Source organism: Pectinophora gossypiella, chromosome 6, assembly GCF_024362695.1.
Source record: "Pectinophora gossypiella chromosome 6, ilPecGoss1.1, whole genome shotgun sequence".
Lineage (NCBI taxonomy): Eukaryota > Metazoa > Arthropoda > Insecta > Lepidoptera > Gelechiidae > Pectinophora > Pectinophora gossypiella.
The window spans coordinates 11,709,730-11,733,026 of NC_065409.1; the positions used below are offsets into that span (position 1 = coordinate 11,709,730).

The 23,297-nt window shown below is 37.7% G+C and overlaps 1 protein-coding gene across 1 annotated transcript; it reads right to left on the reverse strand.

Moving 5' to 3' along the window:
• Positions 1-486: 486 nt before the first annotated feature.
• Positions 487-19,891, reverse strand: LOC126367520 (ubiquitin-protein ligase E3B). Its single transcript, XM_050011069.1, has 19 exons — positions 19,434-19,891; positions 17,907-18,146; positions 16,474-16,726; positions 15,439-15,627; positions 14,365-14,556; positions 13,752-14,077; positions 13,366-13,490; positions 11,193-11,364; positions 10,539-10,657; positions 9,919-10,091; positions 9,395-9,475; positions 8,290-8,488; positions 7,188-7,351; positions 6,186-6,332; positions 5,614-5,729; positions 4,855-4,984; positions 4,152-4,316; positions 2,943-3,054; positions 487-2,349 (listed from the first exon to the last, which is right to left on the reverse strand). The coding sequence occupies exons 1-19, from the start codon at positions 19,592-19,594 to the stop codon at positions 2,177-2,179; spliced, it is 3,237 nt and encodes a 1,078-aa protein (XP_049867026.1). The 5' UTR covers positions 19,595-19,891; the 3' UTR covers positions 487-2,176.
• Between the last annotated feature and the right edge of the window lie 3,406 nt (positions 19,892-23,297).

Sequence of the window (23,297 nt, forward strand, 5' to 3'; positions counted from 1 at the left end):
AGCAAACAAACCTACTACATACACTTTGGAAATTTGGCGTGTTTAAAAACCCATTTAAACATGTTACGAAGCCTACCTACATAGACTAACATAATTACGAATGAAACATACCATAAACATGACCTTTGTGCCACATAAGACTCCAAAATACCGATTAACTATCTGTTACATCTATGGGGGCTAGGGTTGCTAAATTATTTAGCCGCCAAAGACCCCTGATGCGACTCATTATACGTGTTTACATCAGCAACTAGTAACTAGGATCAACGGCGTAAGCACGGATCATCTTTCGGACAATCAGAGGATCAGCCTGTAATCATCCTGTAATGTTCCTACCCAAACTAGAGATCACAAAGTATTTTTTGTATACACTCGAGTTGATATATCCCCTGGGACCTTCGATCATGAACCCAACGCTCAACAACAGGCCCGCGGATATAGTTTATAATAAAACAAAAGGTAAGGTAATAAAATAAAACAAAAATATATTTAATAAATATCAATTATATTATCACAGAGAATCACATTGTGTTATACAACATATTTACGTGGCTAGTATAAAATATTACTTAATATGCTGATCCATGTTTATGTATATTAATCGTAAATATCTAAAAGTTACCAATCAAAACCATAAAGGACACATCGCTACAAAATACTATTCTTTGTTCACCGTAAGGTATCTTTACTATAAGTAGGGTCCTAAATAGTTGTAAAAGTAATTGCACTATAAAAATAACGAAAGATAACTTTACTTCAGGAAAATAAATATTTAAAAATAAACTATACTTCTAAATTTTAACAGGTTGACAAAATGTTATTTTATTATGGAGATTGCAAACAATTTAGAAGTCAATTAAATTTGGGTTGGGTATTTTGATTTGCGTGTACAATCGACTTAAGTAAAAACTACTATATTTCCTTGAAAAAAGCTACTGTTGTAGACATACAGGCCTGGGACACGGAAGTCTAGGCCGACTAAACTATGACCAAAAATATTTTTACATTACAAACTGTATTTATTTGTACTATACATACAAAGGGATAAATAAATACAAATCCATTACAAAACTAGCACGTTATTGTCTATATACACATAGTTATACATTGGACTGGATTGAGATGTTTAGAATTCCATTTTATATTAATTTACATTGTATCGTGGAAATTTTTAATTTAATGTAGCTTTAATCGTGAAAATTATCGTTTTCTATGCATATCAAAGTGATTTTCACGATAAGAGCTTACATAAAATAGCCACAGTATAACAATTATACGCAATAATAAATATATTTATGACAAAATCTCTAAGTTTTCAAACGAGCTATAAATGTATGTACAATACAGCGTAAATTATACATATTATATTATGATAATATGTATCAGTAATTTAGTATATCGTAACGTAGAGAAACTATACAACAACAAAGATAATCTAAACTAACTTTTCATGAATACCAAAAATAAGTCTGCACTTAAGTAACACAAGTAACCAGTTTTTTCGTTATTAATTTTTCATTTATTGAGTATTTTTCCGTTTAGCGTTAGCTTTTATAGTAAGTTTATAACAGAAATAGCACAAACTAATGCGAGTTACTGGCCACGCCAAAGAAACAACTTGAAATTGTCTCGCCGTTTTTTTAATAATTATTTAAGTGTACATGACTAAAAGTGCCCTTGAAATACATAAAAATATTATCGGTAACACCAAGCCTCTTACTAATTTTAAATTTAGAAATGCAGTCCATAAACTAGAACCTAAAATAATTACATAAATAATTTTAAGTTTAACTGCTAAAATAATTTTCCTTGGTATATCATGACGTTCAAATCTGTAGTTTATAACTTTGGATTTTTGAACATCGAGTATAAAAACTATTTAATTTAAAATATCGAAAGAACACCATTTTAAATCTATTACAAACAAGTAATTGTACATCGCCTGAAGATGAGAAAGACGTGTGACTGATGTAAAAAAAATGCAACGCCTCATTTGTAGCACCACACGCGACTGTTGATAACGTATGTTGAAAATGCTTCGTAGTTTCGTTCAACATTTCAGTTCTTTTAAACAGGTCGTAATTCACTTGTCTCCTTGCCTTGGACACACGCCGAGAAGGAGCAGACGTAATAATAAATATGAGGCAAACACGAGTGTACTCTTGATAATAGCAAACTACGATAGTTCAAATCCTGTGTTGCTGTTGACGGCGTATCGGAGCTTGTCTCGCAGCGTGCTTCGTTTCTGGTAGTTGGGCAACTTGAGGAGGTTGAAGCATGTTGAAGAGGTCGGCAGTCGGTTCAAAGGGTCCTTCTTCCGGATTGTAAAGAAACCTCGAATCACGCTACCTGTAGATAACAACAACAAACATAAGCTCAAGACTATACCCAAATGGGGACTTTGATACCATGTCACATTAACTTTTAAATTAAACCGTTAGTCTCAGTAAATATCAAATATGATAGTGCGACAGGGTTCTATAGTGCGTACAAGATATTACTCATGACTGTATATCCCTCGAATGAACTAAGTACCGACGCCCTACGTGTAGATAGGAGAAGGGAATTAGATGAAGTTTTGGAGAGCATATAAAATGTAGTATATTCATTTCTCCATGATAAAATCTACATGTCAGGCTTAGATAATCTATAAGTCAGATAACGTTAATGCACAGCCCGGCAGCTCTATACAAAAACGACAAGTAAATATTTAACTAAAAATTCAAAATTACCTTGCAAACTAAATTAAAAATATTGGTCGTGGGTAATTATTTTTCACGAAATGGCAACGCAGGGTGGAATGACGTCAGCTGGGCTAATCTTGATATGTTAGCTGTCCCTTTCGAGCATACCTGGTTTTGTTATATACCATGGCGTGATGTATCTAAAAAAAATTGCGTTTTTATTGCCTTTCGAGTATTGTTTAGTATGCAAGCACTTACCTATAGTGTCTCCCGTGTCTTCGTCATCACCAACTTCGACGCAGCGGATTGAAAATGGCGGTTTCAGATGAGCAAAGCCAAGGACAGGTGGTTTCGAACACGATGTGACGAACTGGAAGAAAATAAATGTTATTACAGTCAGCAGCTTCACAAGCGTGAGTTTAACCCTTTCACGAGCGGAGACCATGGGTCATTGATGGTTCATAATAGATAGTATGACACCTTAGAATCGGAACGTCATTAGACGTTCTGTCCTTGAAAGTGTTAAGGCAGGTATACCTGTAATGTAGACGACAGGTCGACATGGCAATTCTCTAGTGACGTGACGTTTTCAATATCGATATATTTTTATTATGTATGTAACAAAATGTGAATAAATAATACCACGTTTTCATTTAAGTTAATATTTATTCATCTGAATCATCTAACGTATCGCTACAAAAACTTAAAAAATCTTCGTCACTGGTATCTCCGACTTTTATAATAAAATCTTCCATTTCATTTTCCATTCCCATGTCTTGTTCCCAATATTCATTTTCAACAACAATTTGTAACAATTATTTTTCCGTTCAATGTTACAATTTTCTAACACTTTTCTAGCTAGTTCTCGAGCTTAAGAGTGAATTATTGCTTTTGCTTGAACACGCGACGAAGATGCAACCGTAGCCATTTTTAAAACACAATAGTAATAAATTATGTAAGCGAGATTATAATCGATAAACGCGGTCGATACGGACTCGTGCGACACTAAGACTAAGACGCCGCGGGGACGGTGCGGGTGTGCGGGGCGCCCCGCCTCCGTGGCTCACCTCATGCCCCGATTGCCATGTCGACCTGTCGTCAATTTTCGCTGGCCCACTTGCATGCCAGCTCCTTGCACGTGCCAGTTACTTTCATGTGTGTATGTTAACTGGCATGCAAGTGGATTGCACTACAATCGTTTTTCGGATGTTTACAAGTTGAGCTTGGGCCTAGGATACACTTCCACAGTGGCCACGAGTCTGTAGCTAGTATGCAATCTACTGCTCCGTATTTCTGGCATGTATTACCACCTTTACACAGAGGCGTACGGCGTGTAGCCTACAGGATTCAATTGCTGGGCAAAGGTCTCCCTTGAATTTTCCACTCCTCTCGACTTTGCGCGTTTATTCGTACGAAATCTATGACAGACAATGACATTACATGTACACAACCATTACAATAGAATACCTTGAGGAACATGGCGCGTTCATTTTCGCTGAAGTCCCGCTGCAGTACGTCCCACAGCCAGCAGACGACGCGGTGCGAGTCGTGGAACCCGCCGTAGTACTGCGTGTGCCGGCGCAGGTCCCGTAGATCTAGGGGGACATTGTCCCCGCTTATTAAACGTTGCAACTGAAACATAAAGTATAAAGGTTAACACTTTCAAGGACAGAACGTCTAATGACGTTCCGATTCCAAAGTGTCGTACTATCTATTATGAACCATCAATGAGCCATGGTCCCTGCCCGTGAAAGGGTTAAGGTCATCATCGGACGCGCTGCTGAGCTTAATTTTCAGGGGGGTTCAAAATGACAATATTGCTATTTGACTTTTGTTTATATTACGCACTTGCTTTTCAATGTCAAATTGCAATATTGCTTTTTTACATGAAATGTAATAACGTTGCCCTTGTAGACCCTCAGTTCTCTTTGTCCATCATCTGCATTACGGAAATATTTCTTTCATCTAACTTTTCGAAGTAAATATGGACGTAATTTCTGAGACCACTACTAGTTCGTTTTCCAACTTTCTTTTTCATTGTATTCCGATTCACCCCTGAAAATACAGTCCTAATTACTTAGCTTACCTACCTACACGCACACTTAAGCCAAGTCCGCCCCAAACCAAAACCCCTCTGGAAATTCATAAAATAAATTAAAAAAAGATTTACCTCAGGAGTAGAAAACAAAGACAGCCATTCAGGGTTGATAATTGTCCTGAAGCCCTTGATGAATGCGTTCGTCTGGTCTTTTATTTGAGTATGCATTCTGAAGTGGGCCATCAGATGGATATAGTTTATTCTGGAATTAAAAACATAATCATTAAATTCTGATCTTGTAGGTTCCACATAGAAATTTCGATGTCCAAAGATTTTTTTTTTCTATAAATTCTTGCATGTTGACTACCGGATGGCATTCTTTATTATATTTATTTGGACAAATAGGAAGTGCTCATCCGGTAAAATATCTCATTAAAAAAATCGAAATGCCTCGTAAGTTTGTTTCGTAAAGATTATTAGACAATAAAAAGTAAACGTCAAACGTCGTACGTATTATGATAAGGATTTTATTTTTTATATATATTAACATTCCTTAATATTTCTTTATTTATTTATTTGAATCAGTCAACTAAGGCCCATACAATATATACCTTAATATAAAACTGCATACAATATTATAATTATAATTAAAATAAGCTATTCAGGGAATTAATTGTTCGTCTTCGCCTCCCTGAAGCGTCGGAACACCACTCCATCTGGCCAGAAGTCCGCATGAAGCAGTTCAGCAGCGAGTGTGGTGGTCATCATGTTTTTTTGAAGAAAAATTTGGAATAGTTTCAATTTTTTATGAAAAGCAAAGTATTTTTATGGGTGTGAAAAGTAGTGACGAGAAAACTAAATAGAACTTCGACAAGAAAAGAAATATCTTACTTGTTTTCGTTGGTGACTGGGATAGCTTTACCACCGGGTACTAATTCGTGAGTGACAATTTCACCCAATCTTTCTTCATCGACGGAAAACGTTAGCTCTAAGGACGAGATGTCACCCTGAAAATATAGAATCTAAGCTAAGTATCCAATTGTCCACACAAACAAAATTATTCGTTTTTTGCGTTGTTCACCCCGCCACAGATGGATTGAGGTGTATACACATACACATTGTTAGATAGACAATAAATGAACACCCTAATCTCGACTGATACATTACTATGCTAGTGAACGTTACAACACTGGCTTGTGTATATAACAAATTTCACGCGTACCGCGCATTCTGCTATAGTGTGGGTTGTAAGGTGGATGACTAACTTCATCAACCCTGGTGTCAGGGTTTTGACGTGATTATGTAACGACTACGTACTTACATTAGTAAGTAGTAACCGGGACCAACGGCTTAACGTGCCTTCCGAGGCACGAATCCTCTTACTTTTGTACAATCATAATAATAATTGATTATATCCATCCCAAAAGCAAGTTTGTCATACATATTATTGGTTGTGAGCGTACCTGGAAGTGCTTGATGTATGTAAGACTCCGGTAGAGATCTCTGTCGAGGGACGGCAGCTCGTCGATCCAGCTGTAGAGCGCCTGTTGCGTCTGCCCCAGCACCTGGCTCAGGAAGAACGACGCGAACGGCACGTCCACCACAATCCCCTGAGGAGAAACAAGTACAATGAGGACAAAATCCAGAAAGTCAATTGTAGGTGGCATGTCGCGGCAGCACTGTTGAGTGTTCCTAAATTTTGATAGTTCTCCATTCTGTCCAGCTAAAATTCGTGACATATTGCTGTAAAATATGGAGCAACGTGGAGAGCATCCCGTCTGAAGGATGAGTTACGAAAAATAAAAGCCATCAGTTCCGTTCTTTAGGGATTAAATATAACACTGATTATGCAGTTAAAAGCTGCGCAAAGGGTATAGTTGAAAAAAAAAACAGAAGCAATATGTTTGTTTACTCAAATAGTATGGGAAAGTGACAAAATTTAAGAACACTGAACAGTGGCGACACCTGATGGGAGAAATAGGTAGTTTTTGTCCTCATTTAATATTTTTTATCGTCATAATCATACTACAATAAACAATATATATAAACCTATATTGTTTTTAACGGTACGATACGTGATTAAATACGTGTTAAATAAGGTAAAAAAAAAACAAACAATCACCTTCTGTCATCCCGTGACCACAGTCGCTGCAACGGGACCGAAGTGTAGGGGCAACAAAATTATTAAGGTGATAGTTTTTTACCCTGTTGAATTTACCTTATTACTGTCATGTTGTAAATAATAAATAAATTAACATTTAATCACGTATAAAGTACGTGAATGTTCATCACTAATTTAAGAGCCACGCTCTTGTCGGTGTAGAATTCTCCATGCTACTTTTTAGGGAAAAAAACAGGGCAGTGGTTTATTTCTTGCCTTCCGTCCTGCAGTGCTCTGTCTGACGCGAGTGGGATGGCGCCCAGTGTAGTCTATTTCTATAGACGTGAGATAAATATCAACGCACCTCATAAACCGCCTTGCCGAGCATGCGTCCGATAAACTCGAAGAGCTGCAGGTGGTTCTCCTGCAGGCAAGAGGTGGGCGACGGGTACAGTCGCTCTTCGCTCGTCACGCGGAATAGGTTCAGTGACGGGTCGAACACGCGCTTTATCGTCTCTTCAAGGAATTCTGATGACATATTACGATAATTAAAGGTTTGTTGTAAGTTTCACGGTTATTGTATTATTATTGTTATGATTACTTCTACTATTATACTTGCATACACTAAACTCGCATATTCACACATTCATATTCCTACTTAACACACACACCCTTCACTCTATAATACTTAGACGTAAGTTTAATTTTAAGTTTCCTTTGGCAAACTATGCGCCAACATCACATGTACCCTTTTTTACGGTTTCCCAAGATACAGGCTCCGCTTAGTTTGGGAACCTCTGTTCATTTGGATATATTTTTAACATAAGTACCCATACCCGTCTTACTTTATGTGCCTCATTGTATTGTTTTCTGGTAATAAAAACATTTTTTCATTTCATATTGTACCGATATATATACTGCCGATATAGTGCCCTTACCTGGTCCATGTTGATACTATAATACTTACTTCTGTATTTTTATAACACCTCAATTTGTGCGAACACGTGGTCGCAATAAAACATTTCTATTATATTCTACATTGTTTACACTAACACAGTTGGCTCGAACGTTATAGACGGCGATATATCACCTATCACGTTGGTTTAAAAGAAAGCATGGTGAGGTGTGGGTACTTAGTTCATATCGCGATGGATGTACCTCTGGCTATCCCAATTGAGATGTAGTCCTGCGCTTCTGTTATGTTGTATTGCACCGATAGTATTGTATTGTAACGTGGGAATATAATATGTGGGAATCTGAAAAGTAATTTTAAGAAAAATAGGGACGAATAAAAACAATCCTAGCTCAGCCGCTGGTGGGGAGTAGAGTTGGCGTTGCATACGTAGTATTATTCCTGATTCTATGCTGGAGGTTAACTTCCAGGATTTGGGCTTGGTTAATGGCAATAGGCTGGCTCTCTACGCTATACACCTCTGCCTACATTTATGGGGATAACAGACAGTCACCTTTAAAAACACCATCCTGATCGATGCCGGCCTCATCGAGTCCCTGCTCGTTAATGAAGCGCACGCGCACGACTCCCTTGAGCGCGCGACTGGGCAACGCTGCCAGCTGTCGGTAGCCATCTTCCACGAGCCGCGCGCGGCGCACTGTCACTAGCGTCGACCGACCGCCGCATGCGCGCTCTGTCAGGCCTAATACCACCTGGAAACACGATGAGTGTATGGGAGGGTACAAAAAAAATCAAACAACAAGATTCATTCTGTTAGTAAAACTTATCGTATATGGGTCGTTCTTCTTTTTTATTGACAATAAAAAGACATTTTCCCAATTAATCGGACTTAACATCTTTAAAATTATAACAGCAATAAATATTTTAAAACATCATATAAAGATCTGTCCGTAAAGGACTATTTAGTGGTTCTCTTTATCTTGGTAACATACTTTTCTTTTCAGGCGCATTCCAAAAAAATATTGTGACAGAGTGGCCCTTTTCATCGGAGACAGCATTTCAATATACCACTCTGTCACAAAATTTTGTGAAAAACAATGAAGCTACGTTAATAACTAATTGAGGAATCGATTAGTATTTTGCTTGTATTTTGAGTATAATAAAATAACTATATTTTTGGACAATGGAAACATGTAATAAAATTCTAAAACATAACTTATTAAAAGCAGTACGTAAGACAGATCATTGTCGATAAAAAAGAAGAACGACCCATATATGTCTCGTAGCTAGGCACAAGCCTCTACTCCACGCTGCTCCATTGCGGCTTGGTGGTGTTTTTACAGCTAATAGCCGAGACCCACGGCTTAACGTGCCCTCAATTTTAAAACCAATGAATAACCCGGGCGAATAAAAAAGGCATCTCGCTAGTATGCAATCCGTTTGACGTGCTGTCTACTTATCTGTCGGGTTATTGGCCGATGTAAAATTTTTACAGTTGTTTTAGATTTCTGCTTAAAATGTACGTGTGTTCTATAAATTTTATGCCTGTCTTTCTTTTTCAGAGGATAAGAAAATGACAGGTATAACTTAAAATGAAATTAGATGTCGTCTGCAGGAATTAGCACCAATGAGAGTTAAGAAATACAATAGACACATACTTTTTCATCGGCAACGGCTCGCCTGAACAGTCTGACGCGTTCTCCGTGCGCGATCATATGTGGCGTTTTTTGTACAAGCACCTGCAATAATAATTACAGTTATTCATTTTATTACATTTTTTTAGTCAAGAAAAAAGCGGCGAACTCGCATATGATGGTTTTTTTGTCATCATCATCACCAGCCCATTAACGTCCCCACTGCTGGGGCACGGGCCTTCCCTATGAATGGATAGGGAGATCGGGCCTTAAACCACCACGCGGGCCCAGTGCGGATTGGTGGTTATTAACGACTGCTAATGCAACCGGGACCAACGGCTTAACGTGCCTTCCGAAGCACGGAGGAGCTCGAGATGAAAACTTTTTTTTTGTGGTCACCCATCCTATGACCGGCCTTTGCGAAAGTTGCTTAACTTCAACAATCGCAGACCGAGCGCGTTTACCGCTGCGCCACCGAGCTCCTTCCTTTTTTTTGTAGTGACTTATTTTATTTGCCGCATAAGCTGTGTGTATAGTGTGCTATGAACCTGCTGCGGCTTCTTCCCCTTCTCGAGGTCGCACATGAACTGCGCGTCGCGTATGTCGCGCACGAGCCAGTGGTTGGGCGGCGTGTAGGGGCGGCGGCAGTCGCGCCGGTACAGCACCAGCAGCAGCGTGTGCAGCGAGCTGAACAGCTCGTTGCTTTGGATGTTTTTGAGATCTGGAGGGTTAAAAATTCGTACTTTTTATCTGAATACAAATATTATTTAAAAAAAAAGCCGCATCGAAGCAATTCGTCTAAGAAAGCAATATTGCAATTTGACATTTGCGCATATAAAAGTAAATGCGCAATGCAAAAAAATTACAAACAGCAATATTGCTTTCTTAGATGAATTGCTTCGATGTGGCCATTTTAACCCCCCTGGAGAGACAAACGTTTAGCTTAGATCACATAAAAATAATTTATTGTAAGTTACATTGACCAAATTGAAGATGACTTTAAAAAAGGTTTAGTATGATCTACTCTGAACCGGCGTGCGTGTATGAAGCGATTGTAGAATGTGGAGGAAGCAAGAGAAGTGTGTCAGGATCGAAGCAAATGGAATTCTATAGTCTCTGCTTACCCCGGTGGGAAATAAAAAAACATGAGTGAAATCAAGTCACTTACCAAATAACTGTCCCATAATTGACTTGTAAACAAATAAATTAAGAAACTGCGACATATTAATAAAATCTTGCAACTTGAACGGATTTTGTTGCTCGTACATTTCCATGTCGTCTAATATACTGAAAAGAAAAAAAGATGAATTTACATAACACACCTTTTACAAATCGTATTACTTATTCCGATATTACTGATGTTGAACATATACGCATTCCCTACTAGTAATGTTGCAATTTCCTCAGTACTACTTGCCTAAGATCAAGATAATCGCCTATCGCCTTGTAGTGAAAACCTCGCATCAAAGCGCTTTTTTCCAACAAAATCTAGTATTTTTTTTAATACGGTGAAAGAATTGTTGTCTCAATATGTTGACATAATGACAACATTAAAACACCTTTCAAAAAAGGCATAAAACTATCATTAATTTTTATTTATATCTTTTTACTTTATAATCTATACTAGTTTTTTATTTAACTTCACTACAGTTCACAAGAAGTAGCGGAGCTAATTATACTGTAAATGCTACAGTATCTTCGTACTCAATTTTAACACAATATTCGTAGCTCCGTAGTCGATTATCCGTCCCTTTCCTTTCCGACGGTTAAAAAAGTGACAGGTATAAACTGGAATCGGCAACGTGTAAAAGAAGATACTCACGTAACGTAATGCGTCATGCAGTCAGCGAAGAGTATCAGCATCTGGAACTCTGGCGCGGAACTCTTCGTATTTACAGCTAGGAGATCAAGGAACGACTTCAGCCCGCAGTTTGGTCCCAACGTACATAGGAATTGCCACAACGAGTATAGTATTTCATCTTGATTGCATAAACCTGGTAAAATGAAAAGTTATTTATTGAAAAGCAAGTTGGTTACACGTTATGCCGACCACACTTAGAGTAGGAGTAGGATAAGGGCGGGAGGATGATGATGGAAAAGTAAGAAGGTTCTGTGCATCGGATGGCGTGTTAAGCTGTTAGGGGGCTACTAGTCCAAACACCTGAGAGGGGATGCCTGTGCCCAGAAGCGGGACTGTATACATTTAGGCTATTTTTGTTTATGTACAGTCATGAGCAATATCATGTACCCATTTTACAACCTTGTCGCACTATCATATTTGACATTTAATGAGACCTACGGTTTAATTTGTCAAAAAAGATCATTATTTTTTTTGACACCTTTAGTACCATGTCACATTTGACATGGTACTAAAGTGTATACATATTAATGCTCGTGACCGTACCTAATGTATATTATTTATGGAAAGTGGTTATTTACCGTACAATTTCACGTTACTAAAACCTCCAATATTTGTAGCCACTTGAACCACACCACTCGCTAATAACTACTTACTACTTCTCTCGTTTCTTGACTGACACCAAGCTTGTGAGAACTTTGTACTGAGGCTATTAAGAATCTGGGAAGTACGTAGTCGGTCCCAAAGTTCTGTCACAGGCACATTATTTTTAAATTTCGATTATGCTTTTAGAAAAATTTTATGGCGTTCCATTTTTGAATGTTTGACAATTATTTTAAAACAAAAAATGATCATTTGCCGTGATTTATTACGATGGAGTGGACCTTGAAAGAAAACCGAATCGCAATTTTAGCGTTGCATCGCTGTGGACACTCGCCGAATACCATTTTCAAGTTGCTCAAAAATTTGAAAATAACACTTAGGTTTGTGTATTCTACCATAAATAGGTATAATGAAGTCTCAAGTGTTGAGGACAAGAAAAGAACTGGCCGGCCTCGCTCCGCAAGAACACCAGCAGTGATCAAAGCGATAAAGGCGCGCATACGAAGAAATCCTGTCCGAAAACAGAAACTAATGGCTTTGCAGATGGGGGTCAGTAGAAAAACAGTCAAAAAGGTTTTAAACGAAGACCTTAAGTTGCGAGCATACAAGAAAAAGAGTGAACACTTACTTAATGCCCGCCTGAAAGCAATTAGACTCAAAAGATCCCGGTTGTTATTAAAACGGTACGCGAGAAACCGACACCGTGACATACTTTTTACAGACGAAAAAATTTTTGATATAGAAGAAAAGTACAATAAGCAAAACGATAGAGTGTACGCAGAGAACTCTGAAGAAGCAGGAAAAAAAGTTCCGCGGGTTCAACATGGGCATCATCCATCTTCAGTGATCTGGTTAGGTGTCTCTTACTATGGGCCAACGGAGGTTCATTTCTGCGAAAAAGGTGTCAAAACCAGTGCAAAAGTGTACCAAGAGTCGGTTTTGAATCGGCTTGTCAAAGATCTACCCAACACGCTATTTTCAGGACATAATTTCGTGTTCCAGCAGGATTCTGCGCCTGCACACAAAGCCAAAACTACTCAAGCCTGGTTCGACCATCAAAAAATTGACTTTATTAGACACGAAGATTGGCCTTCCTCCAGTCCGGACCTTAATCCTCTGGATTATAAAATTTGGCAGGTCTTAGAGAACAAGGTCTGTGCTAAACCCCACAAAAATTTGGCGAGCCTGAAGTCAGCCATAATTAAAGCCGTCGCTGAAATAGACATGAATATGGTGCGTGCTGCGATAGATGACTGGCCGCGGCGTTTGAGGGAAGTTATTAAAAACAAGGGAGGTCATTTCGAATAATTTTAAGTTATTTTCATTTCTTAATAAATATACTTTAAATTGATATATAAATTTTTATAAACTTATTGGTACTTTTTATTTTATCACTATTTTCATATATGACAGAACTTTGGGACCGACTACGTATACTTTTGATAGACTTATTAATTACTACAGAAGTTTTCCTACCAAAAGTAACACGAATAAGGAAAGCAAAAAAATGTTTGGAACATTTAAAGACTTTTACCTGTTAATATATCAAGTTTAACTTGAGTCATAGTCTGCAATGCCGTATGGTACATGGAGCAGATCAGAGCCGCTTTCGTACAATCTGGAGATCCTAATTTTCTATAATTTTTATGTGCATTCGCTCTGAAACAACAAAAAAATATCACTTTAAATTTAGAGTTCAGCTAGATTTACTACTTTAGCAATTTACCATGAAGCCTCTTGAGGAAATTATATTTTAAAGTAATACAAAGCAGTGTTACTTGCGCCAAAGCTTGATAGGTCGACGACATCGAGCAGAACATTTGCAAAACTGCGAAGTGGCTCGCGCGACACCGCCTATGTTACGGAGGATTATGCCGTATCGCTGTCTCGCTGTAATAGTTAACGAACGTAAGAACCAACCTGTTAGTCCTAGCCTCTATCGCCCTGCGTATTATAGCTGCTGGGTTATTACTCTGCACTGGCGTGGACGGCTGCGATGGCCCGGCGCCCTCTTCGCCGGTGACTCCTGCATCTATCATCTCCTTCAACGGTGTAGCTAACAGTTTCTTCAACATTGGCGCACCCCAGAGCAAGGATAGTTGGTTGCGAAGGTTGCCCATAGCCGGAGGGAGGTACGCGTCGAAGCTCTGAGAGAACCAGCCGAGGATCGGGTGCCAGTTGCTGAGGTTGCCCTTCTTGCAGACCACGTATTGTTGGCACGAGTCCAGGAAACGCGTCACCACCAGCTGGTGGAGAGAAACAGCAAGATTAGTAGAGGGAGAAAGTAAAGTTAGATAATTTCATGTTAGGAATCCTCTTTAAAATGAAGGGTTTTATATGAGCGATGAGCACTTATCTATGATCGTGCGGTTCCATCTCTTCAATCATACAGTTAGCCTATCGTCCATATAATGATCATCCAAACCCTATGCTTTTTACATGTCCGACAACATGGCAGCAGACTATGTTCCACGTTATTTATCCGCTCCCAGTCCAGCATAGAAGCAAGAAAAACTTTAATTCTAAAACTCACCACAAAAGTAGGGTAGTAAGTGTCAGGTAGCGCATACTCGCGTTCTAGATGGGACAGCTGCACCAAGTTAGCCAGCAGGCACAGAGCGTAGTTGCCTTCCAGCGTGTTGAACACTATGCGCATGTTCTGGTCTGTGCTCAGGAACTCCACACACTTGTCGAACATCGAGTGCGAGCGGAACGTCGTTATTGACTGCGGATATAGAACATTTTTTAGGTTGTACAATAGTTTTCTGTTCATACATCGAAACAATGTTGTTACTTTTATCACAACATTTTCATACATAACATTTTTGTGCCCAAACATGCGATTGATCGACTGACCATAAGCAGTTATTATGACGTGGTTTTTAGTGTTGTGCAGGATAAGCCCCTTCATTAGAAGGCTGCATTTAATAAGGTGGGATAACATAACATAAACTCACGAGTATATCCCAATCGGGGTAGTCAGAGCCCATCGCAAGCTAAATACTGTAAGTACCCACACCACACAGAGCTGTTAGATAAACTTGGATTTCTACAAAGAAATCCCATTCGAGCTTGTTGGTGATGCGTGGTAAGGAGCCAGACATTACATTTCCGAGGCTTATGTCAAATCCGGGAATTTATATGTAATTTTTTTATATAGTCACGTGATTTCTGTCTCGTATACAACGCTCGCTATCAAATTATACTAAAATACTGGCCCCAATTCCTGCAGACACCTAATTTTATTTTAAGTTATACCCGTCATTTTCTTATCCGCTGAAAAGGATAGAGATGGACAAATGACGACTGTTAATTTTAAAACGAATGATTAAATGAATGAATAACGTGGACGCACAAAATAGACATCCCACTGATATTCAATCTGTTTGACATGTGCTGTCAACTTAATCCTGACGGGTTATTAGCCAATATTAAATTTTGGGAGGGGTTTTTAAATTTCTGGCTAAAATTGAGGTGTGTTCCATAAATTTGATGTCGGTCGATTGCCGTCTCTTTCCTTTTCGGCGGATAAGAAAATGACAGGTATAACTTAAAATAAAATTAGACAGTGCGTATTGGAATCAGCACCACAGTTTTACAACTATACCTCAGGCGATATCTGATGCATGTGGTAGACGAGCGTAGGCACTGACAGTATCTGTATGATGTACATGGTGAGCAGCTTCTCGGAAAACTGCGCGGAGACCAGCGGCCGCAGCGACAGGGTCACCACCGCTGCTAATGCTATGTTCTTGAGACACACCTTCTCGCGACACAGCCCGCGGAGCAGGAGAGACTGGAAGAGAGTTACATTATTATAATCGAGTGGAATATTTTGTTTAAATAAAGCTACATGTGTTCTTGCATGTCTACTTCTTATACATTGTTTTAAGCTTACGCGGTTATTATCATAATTAAAACACATAATAACGAGTTCTTACCGCGTTTAAAGTAGGAATATGAGACTCCCGATATTTAGACACTGTTGCAAGTGCCATGATCACGGGAATATCAGGAGTCTCATATTCCTACTTTAAACGCGGTACGAACCCGTTATTATGTGTTGTACTTCTTATGATTGAAAACACATTATGTAAATGTTTTTTTTGTTATACCAATACATCTGTTTTCATACTTTTAGTCCTTGTTGGGCTATAGTAATTATTTACTTACCATTACTTAAAATAACAGCCTCTGTGGTCTAGTGGTTAGAGCATCGGGGTCACGATTCGAGGTCCGGGTTCGATTCCCGATGGGGATATTGTCGAAATCACTTTGAGAGACTGTCCTTTGTTTGGTAAGAACTTTGCAGGATTGAAATACCTGATTGTCCGAAAATGTAAGATTATTCCGTGGTTCGGAGGCCACGTTAAGCCGTTGGTCCAAGCTGTTAGCCATAAAAAAGACACCTCCACCAATCCGCAGTGAAGCAGCATGGCGGAGTATGGTCCATACCCCCACTGGTTGATGGAGGGGAGGCCTATGCCCAGCGTATATAGGTTGTTTATGTTTATTTTTACTTAAAATATTCTACTGGGCAAACTTAGTTACGATATCTCTTTAAAAATGTTCTTTCTAGCTCATATTTGTAACATAAAGGTCTCTGGCAAAATCGTAAAGAATATTACATTGTGTCTCTCACCTTTAAAGTTAAGTAATATCCCCTATGGAACAAAGAACCCATGACATTTGCACAAAGTTGTGTCATGCCTCCGCGTAGCTTGTCGAAGTTCTTTAGTCGGGTGAGTGCCCAGGTGTTGGTGGCTGTGAACTCCACCAGGGTGTGGAGGTGGATGAGGATGCTCTGTGTGTCCATCGGGGACTCTGGCTTCAGCTCCTCCAGGTACAGGCAGCATTTGTACAGTAGGTCCTTGATGTGGGTGATCCATCGTAAGCTGTAAACCAGTGACAAGGACTGACTATAAGTGAGTAAAAGTAGAACAAAAATGGCGGTTGTCTGTGCAAGTGGTTGTCATGGTTACGCGCTGCTCCTCCCGTATCAGAGGGGCTCATACCACACTTCGATTGAGATCCAATGATTTCTCACTACACCACAGATTATACTTGGATTAGTAGTTATAAATTATGTCCCTATTTCATCTGTGCTTAGCAAAGTTGAAAATAGACGTGACTTTTTATATGTATGTAATTATACCTCTTTAGGTAGCTCATTCCAGCTACATTTAATTTGAATAGTACATTCAGTTGCATGCCTGGCTGCTATGAAAAACAAGATCAAAACAACAAAAACAAAACTAGATCTAACTCCAGGGGCCTATTTAATAAAACATACAATTGTAAATTACAACGTCAATTTAATGTTCATTGCGTAGCTAATATGAAACTGCAAAATATTCGTGATCACACACTCCGCAATGTACATCAAATTGTCATTGTAATTTACAATTGTAAGTTTTATTAAACAGGCCCCAGGCTATGCAAACTGTAGAATGCTAAAAGTTGGTATGCAGACTAATGTGACTAAGATATTCGTGCATCATTTTTATTTTGGAAATCTAACCCCAACCCCTTCAAAGAGGGGGTGAAATTTTATATGGCACTTTTTTCTTTATACGGGAATTTTTTTATTTGGGATTTTTTATGATACATTAGGAAAGATGCTATATGATGCCATGCTACCCCAAATTTATTTTAATTTATTTATTTGATTATAATTATGAATTTTACTGTGAGCTAAGCCACAAGCAAAAGCTAATAATTCAACAAAATAGGTACAGTAACTAACAATAATAAAAGGAAGTTACATTAGTTATGAGAATTACAATTATTCTATTAATAGGAAACCTGATAATGGTACTGATATAAGTGGTGAAAATTGTGAATAAAATTAGTTTCTACATTAAATAATGAAGTTGTTTCATAGAATCTAAATACTTGGTTAGTTGTAAAGTTATGAAATTAAAAGAGTGACTCTTATTTCTTTTTCTAAATAACTTCTGATGCAAATAAAAGGAATATATTGCCCGTGACTGAATTAAAAGGTTTATAAATTATAAAATAACAAAACAAAGAATATCATGAGAAGAAAATAAACATATTATTAAAAGTACTCACCTGTACTCTTTATTTAAGAAGACCCCCACGTAAGACAGCTTCACAGACTCAGAGTGCAAGCTTTGCACAATGTATTTACAGAGTTTCTCGAATCTCTTGCGGTCTCTCTTCTGGCTGAAGACAAGGAACAACCGGCATGTCACACGGTACACTTCCAGTGCAGGGATTAGTTCAGGGGGCTGAGCAGGCTCCTCGACCGATTGGCTTGCTGCCTCTGGGAGGATTTGGTCAAACTCATCTCTGGAACAAAGAGTTAATATTTTATTTAAATAGAAAAACAAGTTAACATGTAGGCAAATGTAGTGTCTTAAGGAATGAATTGAGAATGAAGGAATTGGCTTTTGATAGACAAGAATGGAGAATGCTACACCGACAAGAGTGTGGCTCTTAAATTAGTGATGATGAGAAGAACATGTTATAGAAATGGATGGTAGGCCATTGTGGACTTCACTCTTATCTGCTGAGATACCAGACATTATAGATTAACATTGTGTCTGGTCAAGATTTGTTTTATGGCCTTAGAAAGATTGTTTTTTATTCTTATTTTTAACGAGGCTTTGAACACCCTGAGTGACCATGCCAGCCTCATAGGTGCTTTCGTGTACCTATCCCTTAGACAAAGGATTGGTCAACCAGATAGTATAAACTAAAAGCTATAAAAATTTGATCAAGACTACCTCTTTAATTTTTTTAAATATAAGGAAGACTGAAAGTATCCCTTTATTTAAAATAGGTAATCATAATAATAATATAAGGCTATATTTCTGGCCGGTTTTTACATATAGGTAGTTAACTTATAGTGTGTAACATTTGCTTTTTCTGAATAATACATTATTTTTCATTTACAGACATCTTCCTTTTTTACTTCCCTTGTGTCAGTTTGCCCTTTGACAAAGGTCTCCCTAAGAGTACACCACAATTCTTCTCCAGCAAAATAGGTAATTAATTGTTCTTTAGCAAATAATAATGTATCAAATCTGATTAAAGTTTTGTGACTGATTGCAGATAAACGGAAAAAAAAGAAAAATTGGTTTTTAACATTTAAATACAATGGTGTTTCTAAGTCATGTAAACATGTGAATTCCCCAAATACATTGCAGTATGGCAATATTATGAAGAAAATCATAATTTGACATAATAGGTCATCTGAAAAACATTTCTGATATGCATACAATGTAATTAAATTGTTTATTTTAATTATGGTACATATATAATAATGTTTGCAATTATGTAAACAAACATATCTATATCTACAAAGTACATATACATTGATTTTAAAAGGAAAATAACATGTTTTATTGTTTCTTAATTATCCCGATTGTGATTACTGTTCAGAAACTTGTCGTATCATGACTAGCTCGTGCAGTAAAGAGAGTGGAGAATTAAATTGAATCCAATTTACGTAGTAGGTATGTGTCTTGTCGCATAGTTCGTGTATAGTACCAACAAAACGTTGACTTTGCATTATAGAGGCCGTGGAGCATACGCCAGGGTATGAAGCATGTATATTAGGGACTAAATACGTACAAAATGAGTTTGATGAACCGTTGTCGCGAAAGCCAGCCGCGGATGAGTGCCTGTATCTTCACCGCAGATTGTTCACGCTTCTTCTCCAGCGCCCGTTCCTCCCGCGCCGCCTTCGTTTGCTCCAGAAACGTATCCTTACTTGTCTGTGATTTAGAAAACATTTTGCATCGACCTATTGCACTTTTTACAAATAAAGCTATTCAGCTGTCAGGAGCTCTCATCCTGATACATGGTAGAGTCCACTTAACACGGATAATGTCCCATTTTCGAAAATCACTGGGTTAGGATAACAGACGAAAGCACTTTTAAGCCATGTTTTGTTTATTTGGATCGATTAATTTTGTTTATCACCGGAATAACGCAATTATTACAGAAAGAAATGTTTATTTGGATCGATTAATTTTGTTTATCACCGGAATAACGCAATTATTACAGAAAGAAAACCTTCCGACGAAGATTTCTACTATTTTTGACGTTTATAATATTGAGGTTACCATAGGCATACCAACGTTACTTCCAAATCTTGAAATTTAACTATTTCCTTCGTTACCTGTATTGGAGGCGAGGTTTTCTTCAATTACATATTTCGATCATTTTATTTACAATATTAGTTATAAAATGAGTCATAATTTCAGTTAATAAAATTTTTTACATAACTAACGAAACCAAGCAATTTTTTACAATGGTAATCTTTATTACATCAGTAGATGCTTCTGGATTCTTGGCGGGAACTTCAACAAAGGCGCAACTTTTGAATTTTTTTTGAAAAATTTTATTAATTTCTTTGTTAAAAATTGTATAGAACTTCAGTGTATTATAGTGTAAATAGTGTTTCTGTCCTCCTATCATGGAGGGAAATGAGGATCAGGGGGATGGTCCCCCTAATCCTGCTAAAAAGAGGAAGGACTTGTCCCTGTCCTGTAGCGGCGTCGGCGGTGAGGATAGTGACTTATATAAACCTTACTTGAAACCGAACTATAAAAGACAATATCCAGAAAATAGTTTCATGACTGAATATAAAGTGTTTATTGAAAGTTTGGACAAAGAACGCTTAGGCAATAAAAGTCCAATATACTTGAACCATATTTTTGCAACAGAAGTGAAAGGTGTAATGGCAATTCGCAGGATTAATGCCAATAAAATTGCGGTGGTATTTAAGCAGCACAATACTGCAAATAATTTATTGAACAACAGTGCTTTTTTGGAAAAGTACAAGCTGAAGGCATATATTCCGGCAGCACAAATTGAGCGCGTTGGGGTGATTCGCTTTGTCCCAACAAATATCTCTACCAAGGAATTATACACTAAACTGTCCTCTGTGTACGACATTGTCGCAGTACGGCGCTTCACGAAGAAGGTGGGGCAGAACCGTGTCCCACTGCAGACCGTAAGCATAACGTTTCTGGCGAATTCGCTTCCTGATTGTGTACAATATGATTTATTTTCGTACCGTGTGTTCGATTACATCCCACCTCTGCAGCAGTGTTTCCGCTGCTTTAAATTTAATCATTCAGCCAAAGTTTGCAATGGCAAGCAAAAATGTAGTATCTGTTCCGGGGAACATATTTACAAGGAATGTGACAGGCCTGATGAGCTTTGTTGCTCGAACTGCGGCGGACCTCACCTGGCCGTGTCTAGGACGTGTCCGGTAAAGGTTAAGAAGATGCTTGAAAAGAAAAACAAAATTACTTATGCAAGTGTAGCAAACACGAAAACATATGAAACAGACTTCCCTCCTTTACCAGACAAGTCTAACACTAATAATACTATAAATAATAACAATGTAAATAAACCTACAAAAAAGTCCCCTGTAAATAAAACCAACCCTGTGAATATTGTAAATAAGGCTTTCCCCGAGGAATATATGGTGTCGTCAGCACCCTCCACGAATATTCGAACTCAAATCGTTGAGAATAAAGACGTGTTACAAGCTCTCGTAGCTACAATAGTTCAGTTAGGTAACAAGACTGATAACACGCCGATTACGGCAGTGTTAATACAAGAAATGCTACTAAAAAACTTACCTACTAATAATGGATAATAGCTTAGTATCACAGTCACAATTACGTATTGCGCAGTATAATATTCAAAGTGTTTTTAGCAAAAAAGAACTACTAATAAATTTTCTACATAATAAAAATATTGATATATGTTTGCTTAACGAAACTTGGCTTAAAGATCATCAGCACTTTAGTATACCAGGGTATAACTTTTATAATAAAAATTCTATTAATAGTCATAACGGTGTCGCTATATTAATAAAGCCATATTTAAAATATAATATCCTAAATACTAGATTTTATGAGGACATTCAAACTGTTGCATTGTCTGTCTCTTCAGTAATGGGTAACATTACTATTCTTTGTGTCTATTGTCCACCTACAAGTAGCCATATCAGGTTAAATAGATTGCGCAATATTATAAGGGATCTCCCGAAACCTATATTAGTTAGTGGCGATTTTAACGCACATCATATTGCATTTGGTTGTATATCCACCCAGGGCCGAGGTAGAGATTTATATGATGTAATAGATGATTGTGATTTATGTATTTTAAATGATGGAAATTATACCACTATTAACTATCCTACACGTAATCCATCAGCAATTGACGTTACTTTTGTAAGTTCAAATCTTGCACCCCTTTGTGATTGGTTGGTACATGACGATGCTATGGGAAGCTATCATTACCCTACTATAACTACTATTGCGCTATCTATAGACAGATATCAAATAAATCCCCCTGAGGAAAAATTTTTATATAATAGAACGGATTGGAAGAGATTCCAAGAGCTCTCAGAGTCACATTTTCGGGACATGACGATAGATGAAAGCAATCCTTTAGATTCGTATTTTGATTTTTGCGCACGTCTTGATTCACTGAAACTAATATTGATACCCCGTTTTGTAAGAACAGACAACTTTAGAAGTAGGATCCCCGCCCCTTGGTGGAACGACACATGTCGTAAAAGCGTTATTGCTTCATATGATGCTTTAAAAGTTTACAGGCAGGAACCCACTATAGAAAATTACATTAATTATAAACGATTAGATGCCTTGAAGAAACGAACTTTAAAGGAACAAAAAAGAAATGCATGGAATAATCTTTGTGAAAGCTTTAACAGAACCACTCCATTAAGCAGAATATGGAATCTTATTAAAAGATTTAGGGGTGTTAGGAAGTCTAACAATTCATGTCAGGATGAGTTTATTCAACCTTTTCTTTTAAAACTGTCTGATAATACTAATTTGATAAACTTTAATGCAGTTGGCACCTACTTTAATCTTAATAATGATAATCCAAAATCTAGATTTCTGTTAGATCGTTTTTCTTGGGAAGAATTCATATTTAGTCTACAATCTAGGAAAAATACTACTCCAGGTCTTGATAATTTTCCATATTTACTTATAAAAAATTTACATATTACTGTACAGAAATTATTTCTTAAAATTCTAAATAGTTTATGGCTTCAAAAATCTATTCCAAACTCATGGAAAACGCAATGTGTTGTTCCAGTATTAAAGGCTGGTAAACCTCCTGATCTTGCAACTTCATATCGACCTATTTCATTGTCGTCATGTCTGGGAAAGATATTTGAGAACATGATTAAAAATCGCCTTGACTGGTATGCAGAGTCGAATTGTGTCTTTCCATATTTTCAGTATGGATTTCGCAGAGGGCGTAGTTGTGCTGATAGTTTTATCTCACTTATCACGGACCTGAAAAAAGCCAAAAATGCTAATTTAAATACAATTTGTGTCTTTTTAGATGTGCAAGGAGCATTTGACTCTGTTGATCCTGGCATACTAGTCAAGATTTTGACTGAAAGTATTGAAATACCTGGACAAGTCTCTAAATGGATTT